This window comes from Solanum pennellii, chromosome 5, assembly GCF_001406875.1.
Source record: "Solanum pennellii chromosome 5, SPENNV200".
NCBI lineage: Eukaryota > Viridiplantae > Streptophyta > Magnoliopsida > Solanales > Solanaceae > Solanum > Solanum pennellii.
In genome coordinates, this window is record NC_028641.1 from 8,128,055 (window position 1) to 8,134,443 (window position 6,389).

At 33.9% G+C, this 6,389-nt stretch overlaps 1 protein-coding gene across 1 annotated transcript; it reads left to right on the forward strand.

Moving 5' to 3' along the window:
* The first annotated feature begins 4,393 nt into the window (after nt 1-4,393).
* Nucleotides 4,394-5,601, forward strand: LOC107020151 (probable WRKY transcription factor 14). Its single transcript, XM_027917199.1, has 4 exons — nt 4,394-4,418; nt 4,572-4,842; nt 4,914-5,027; nt 5,178-5,601. The coding sequence occupies exons 1-4, from the start codon at nt 4,394-4,396 to the stop codon at nt 5,599-5,601; spliced, it is 834 nt and encodes a 277-aa protein (XP_027773000.1).
* The last annotated feature ends 788 nt before the right edge of the window (nt 5,602-6,389 follow it).

The window sequence follows — 6,389 nt, forward strand, 5'->3', positions numbered from 1 at the left end:
AGTGTGTGTGGGGGGGGGGGAAGGTGAAGAGGGAGCAAAAAAATATTTAAATAATAATTTCCATTTTTTCAGCAAAGATAATGTATATATATGGTTGTCTCTATTATTTCTGGCAAAACCACGTGTACATTGACCTGCCTGTGGTGGGGAGTTATTATCCCCAGGCTCAAACCCAAAACTACGAGACCTTTTATGGGCCATGGTCTTGACAACGTATTGTGAGGGCGTCGAGGCAGTAGCCTCCTTATCCAGCCCCTTAGACCCCACACCCAAGTAAAGACCACGAGGATCTTCAAAGTCCGTGGTTTTTCACATGATCGTAGGATGGTCAGTGATAAGTTAGGCAGTAGCGCCCCTTCCCCCCCCCCCTTTCTAGTCCATCGACCCCTCACTTCTGAGGACCACAAGGGACTTCACCTATGGTCCTTCACATGGCCCGTGGGAGGGTCCATGAACCCCTACCAAACCATAAGACCAAGTGAGGACCACGGGGACCTTAATGGTCTGTGGTATTTAACACGTTCACACGTAGGGCCTGTTGACCGAACCCCTAGATCTCATAAACTCGTACCAAATACCATGACCTACTTCACGGTGCGTAGTCCCTTTCATAGTTCGTGAAAGTGGTTGCGGTCTGCCCCTTTAGCAGTTTAAGTCAGGGATACTTGGTCTTTTTCTATTTTGTTGGAACCCCTAAACTACGTGATATTGGTTAGTTTTAGCCTAGAAATATAATTTGGACATAGTGAGAAGAAAGAGGCAACAAAACCCCAGTTCAAGATCGCAACAAGATTCCATCAGTTCAAACCCCAAAATGAAAAAATTTCTCCATGGAATTCATCACCAAGTATGTAATATTTCACTAGTGGGTTCCTTTCACCCATTAGGTCCCTAGATTTTAGTTATATTCTTGATTCCCTATTACCAAACCAGACCTAAGGTTTCTAGAACTTCAGCAGATTATCATGTTATTACTTCGTTTCTTGCATTAAATCCAAAACCTTAGTTATGTATTTGTTTAGTTCTTCAATTACATATGCTAGGTTAGATATTTCAGATAACATGTTTTATTCTTGAATGTATCATTATCAATATATTAATATGTATTCCCAGTTTACATATCAATTTTGAGCTATGTAGTACATCACAGAAATTCAGTCATAATACGTTAGTCATTTAATCTATTCAGAGTTACATAATACCGAGTTAGACTAGGGTCAGTCATCTATGTAGTCCCAGTTTTAAAATCCTACTCTACACCTAGGGTGTTAGTTGAGAGTTCAAGAAGAGGCAATAAAAGAAAAGAAAAGAAAAGAGGAGAAAAGATCAAAGGATGAAGGCGTTCATCGACGTTCTTAAGTTTAGTTGTGGATTTTCGCCATGGGTTTAATCCATAAGAGGTATGTAAGATTCCATAGTGTTGGTGTAGCTTACCCACACACCAATCATGTTATCTTTCAGCGAAATTTTATTCTTAAATTTTAAAGATTAGAGTTTTTTTACGAGTTCTTGATAGGTATTCTTGAGGTTCATTCTAAATCTTGTTGTGTTGGGTTTTTGATGAATTCTTGAAATGGAATTGAGTAATTTGAGATTTGTATTAAGTATATTAAATTTTAATTAAATTAAGTAATTAAACCCAAGTGATTAGGGAAGAAATAGTTTGATTTTAGGCGAGTTAGGATGAGAAACAAGCAAGGACTTTCGGTAGATTTTCTGGGTTGGAGCCTGGTGCGACGCGCCTTCCAGAGAAAACCAAACCTTCTCTGTACTCTAGGTGTTGTCTCCCTGCACCACCTATAGCCCCAGGGTCACCTACCTCTTCCAGTTTGCTCCCGGTCGCTCCGTTTGAGCTCATTTAAAGTGTATCTTCACTCCTTTTGATTCTAAACACTTTAAATTACTTCTAAACATTTAGAAATGATTCATAACATAATCATATCCTTGAAATAATAATTCAAATATAAGGTAAATTTAAGATTATGTTTTTTGAGTTCTTCCGAACCTTTTGAGAGAGTCCTTTGGAGGAGTCTTCTACAACTTCTAGTAACTTGTTTCAAGACTCAAGCAAGTGAGCATGAGAGTTAGACGAATGTATTAATGATTCTACAATATCGCCTAGATCATTCATATCATGAATGATAACTCTTGAATTCATAATTCACATTCAAGAGAGAGTTATGATTAGAGTTCAAGAAAGCATTCAAGTTCAATTGTGAATTCTTTGAGATCCATTATTGATTAGTAAACAAGAGAATGACAAGAGTCATATACATGAGTTTCACATAGTTATGTATTCCTTGAGGTGAATTGTTCATGCTCATAATTTCGCATGAACCTTATGTGTCGAACAGTCTTGAGATGAGAGGTACCTTTGAGTTCTTGAGTTGAGTAGTTCATGCTAATAATTCTGCATGAACTCTCCAAGTTGAAAAATCATGAAATCATCCATAAAAATGAGATCTGAGCCTTGAATCCATACTTCCATTTAAGGAAAGTTAAGAGTCAAGTCTAGAAGTTAAAGGCAAGTCAAAGTAAAGTTTATAAAATTTTCAAAAGTCTTTCACCAATATTTTTACTTTGTTTTAAGACTAAAAGTTCAAGTTGAGTAAAGAGTCAAGATTGAAGCCAGTTCTTCGAAAAAGTATATGGGGACTAAGTATTTCCAAAGAGATTAAAAAAAATTTCACATTTAGATAAGAACGGAAACTGAGATTTCCAAAGAGCCTTCGAGCTAGTTTTTCAGTTTAAGAGAAATAACTTATAATTAAAGCAAGCAGGGAAATTGATATTTCCAAGACATCCTTTGAGCTAAGTATTTTGAGCATTAATCTGAAAGCACAGAATTAGTATGTTTTGAAACATAAGAGCTAGTATATTTTGGGAGTAGTATTGAGCACCGATATGGGGGAGAGTTCAGAAAACTCACAGCCCCTATTAACCATGTAGCCACCATGGGTAGAAGAGGGTCATACTCTTTAGATGAACCTTTTTCATAGTAGACTAGTGGATCCATTAGGTAGTTCATGTCTTATACCTTTGGCCGGGAATAGGATGCGCTGGCAGCTTGAGGTAGATCGATGTATCATCATTGCAGTTCTTAAGTGATGGTTGTTGGTTAGAGAAACTCCCACAAAAGTAATTGTATTTTTATATACATCAGTTAATTGTATTTTCATATACATTTAAGAATTATGTTGTATCCTTGTTAAATACACAGAGTTGACATCATATTTTTAAACAAATTTTCTTTATATTGCAATCGTTTTAAACTGTTTTATAGAAATGAATTCACAGTAAAGTATTTCGAGTTGAGTATCTAGAGTTGATATGTGCTTCATTGAGTCGAGAATCATATATTTGAAGTTGAGTATCTAATCTTTGAGTTGAATATCTTATTCTTGATTTGAGTTGAGTTAAAAATAGGTAAGTATGTTCCCTTTTTATCAAGTTCAAGCTTATGTTATGCTTTACAACTCCCCTTACATGACTCATACATTCCACGTACTGAGTCAATTGACCGGTATCTTCTCATAATGTAGACACAGGTAATCAGGATCATCAACAGGAGTTTCGTTGATACATCTGAGAGTTCGAGTTAGCTATGGTGAGCCTCCTTACTTCCGAAGGATTTCATTCAATTTTTGGTTTAGTTAGGGGGTTGTGAGTCTTTTCCCAACTTTCATCATTATCAGTTAGAGGCTTCATAGATAGTCGGTTTAGTTGAGGAGTCTGTATTAATAATTTATTTAATTAAATGTTTTAAAGACTAAAGTTGCCTATTTATGGCGAGTTTAATATATTATTTTATTCAGAGTTAATCTTTTGAGTTAAAGCTTTGTATTTGTGTTATTGATTTTTATTTCAATTTTAAAGCTTTTGCATGCTTAAGTAAGTCTGCCGCTTTCATTCAGCCAAGATGAGGGTTCACTTGGGGATAAACAGTGGTTCTTGAGTGTCGGTCATGTCCAGGATGTAAACTCGGGTAATGACATGTATTATCTCAAAATTAAGGATACATAAAATTTTATTTGACTTTTCCTTTTAGCATAAATTATCTTTGACCACTCATTTGTCGCCTATATCAGTTAGTCTAAGATAGAAAAAATTATTTATTTTGCATTAACTGCAAAGTAAATGTGGACATGTGTGGTAGGTAGATACCTCTTTAAGTTTCTCTATTTAACTTGTGAAATGGCCTCATTTTTTTTCAACCCAGCCTTTGATTTATAATTTCTTACTCACTAAAAAGTTCTTTTCTAATCTACTTCCTCCATAAGTCATCCCCCTCATTGGATCCTCTTTTTCATCTATGATTTTATAGAAAACATCATTCTTATAATATCATTTTTATTTTAGCATTTAACTAGATATTATTATATATAGATCTAAAATGGGGGATTATGATCGGGATAGAGGTGCGATAGAAAAAAGTTGTAATATTAGTATACCCAACAATATTGTAGCTCCTAAGTTAGGTTTGAAATCTTCTCATGTTTGGAATTATTTTGACAAACATTTAGCTAATAGCATGACTAGTTTTAATGGTTTATCTGAAATTGTTTCTTTAGATTTTCCAATCGCTCGTCAGGAAAGATCATATGATCAGGTTATTATCACGAACCAAAACAACAACGAGCAATTGTACTTACATACAATTCAATCAGTTCAATTTATCCAACAAACTGTTGTTCCTCAATCACGAACAATGGTGGCATGTGTGCCACCAATTACAACACCACAAAAATGTATTGATCTACAACAACAACCTGATATGCTGGCAAACATTCATCCTAATTTAACTTTTTCCATGAAGACTCCTTTGACCCAATCTAGAACAAGGTAACCACTCACTTCAATTACATTTTATGTGTGTATGTTCAATATTTTTGACTTTAGTACTTCTGATTTAGGAAAAAACAGTCGATAAGGCTTACCTATGAATCATTGCAAGAGGAACTCACTAATGACATATGGACATGGCGCAAATATGGTCAGAAGCATATCAAAGGTTCTCCATTTCCGAGGTTTTCTCTCTCACTATTTTTTCATGTCATAAAAGTTATGTTTTCTTCTGTTTTTAATTTTCGTAACAAAAAGCAAAAAAAATATTAATAGTGTATACATATATAATATTGACTAAAAATAATTATTAATTTATGTATATGACAATACAGGAATTACTATAAGTGTAGCACATCAAAACACTGCGAAGCAAAGAAACAAATTGAGAAAAGCCCAAAGGATGAGAACATTTTCGTGGTATCTTGTTCCGGTGGACACAATCATGATCCACCAATGAACCGTAGATATCTTGCTAGCTGCAACAATGATTCCAAATTCAAGATTTCAAAAGGCATCAATAGTTTGCCCAAAGCATCAATCTTGAATGCATCATCATCCTCGTCCATGCGCGTTAAGCATTCAAGAGTTGTTACTTCTCCAATTATCGCAACTAAGCCTCCACTTGAAATCGGGAGCAAAAGCAAAATTGTTGTTGCGGTCGTGCAGAACAAAGGTGATGATAAAGTAAAGGTGAACATGACTGAAGATATTTTCATGGGTATTGATCAACTCCAAAGATCTACTACTTCCACCTAATAGGAGGAAAATGACTAGAGAAATTAATCTTTTTGTATCTCACCAAATCTCTATGCCGACATATGTGGTCTTTTAGTCATGCTTCTAGTTTAGGTTTTTAGCGTGGAAAGTCAAAAATTATAGCTTTATAGTTTCCTATGATTAACCATTTACATCATAGAAAAATAGATCTTTTTTAGTTTAATTATTTTCTATTGTTCTTCAATTCGAAAATCTAGTCTTTGTAGTAAGTTGTTCCTTTTTCTGAAATAGTTCTCTCTTTAAGAAACCTCACTTGACTTAATTTTTACATTTAATTATATAGAGTAGTAAATTATCATTGTTCAATAAGAGATGTTCAATTTTTACAAACGAAAATCTCTTGTAAAACGAACAAAAAATAATACCTAATATATAAAAAAAATATATATGCCTCCACCTTTCAGACGTAATTCATGTGAAATATTTTGGATTTTTTACTCTTATTGTTGTTTTGAAAATGATGATGCCTTTAAATATTGTTGTGTGATGTTAAGAGATCTCTTAATTAGGTGACAGGAATAATATTATGTATGCTATTATCAAATATTTAACCAAATAAATATTTTAAATTATAGTGAGTTTATATAAATATCATTATTGAGATTATTACTAATCTAGCCAAGAATTATTCATGAATTTACATTTTATGCATGCATTAACCATGTTTAAATATCTTTACATCTAAAAAAATAATGATCTTGTGAATTAGTATTTACTATTAGAAGGATAAATATGCAATATGTTATAATCTGTTAAATTATATTTGG

Bases quoted from the DNA above. Each gene is read 5' to 3' on its own strand.
- LOC107020151 (XM_027917199.1), top strand. From the start codon at position 4,394: ATGGGGGATTATGATCGGGATAGAG. The intron at 4,843-4,913 runs GTAACCACTCAC...CTTCTGATTTAG, and splicing joins TTGACCCAATCTAGAACAAG to GAAAAAACAGTCGATAAGGC. The intron at 5,028-5,177 runs GTTTTCTCTCTC...ATGACAATACAG, and splicing joins AAAGGTTCTCCATTTCCGAG to GAATTACTATAAGTGTAGCA.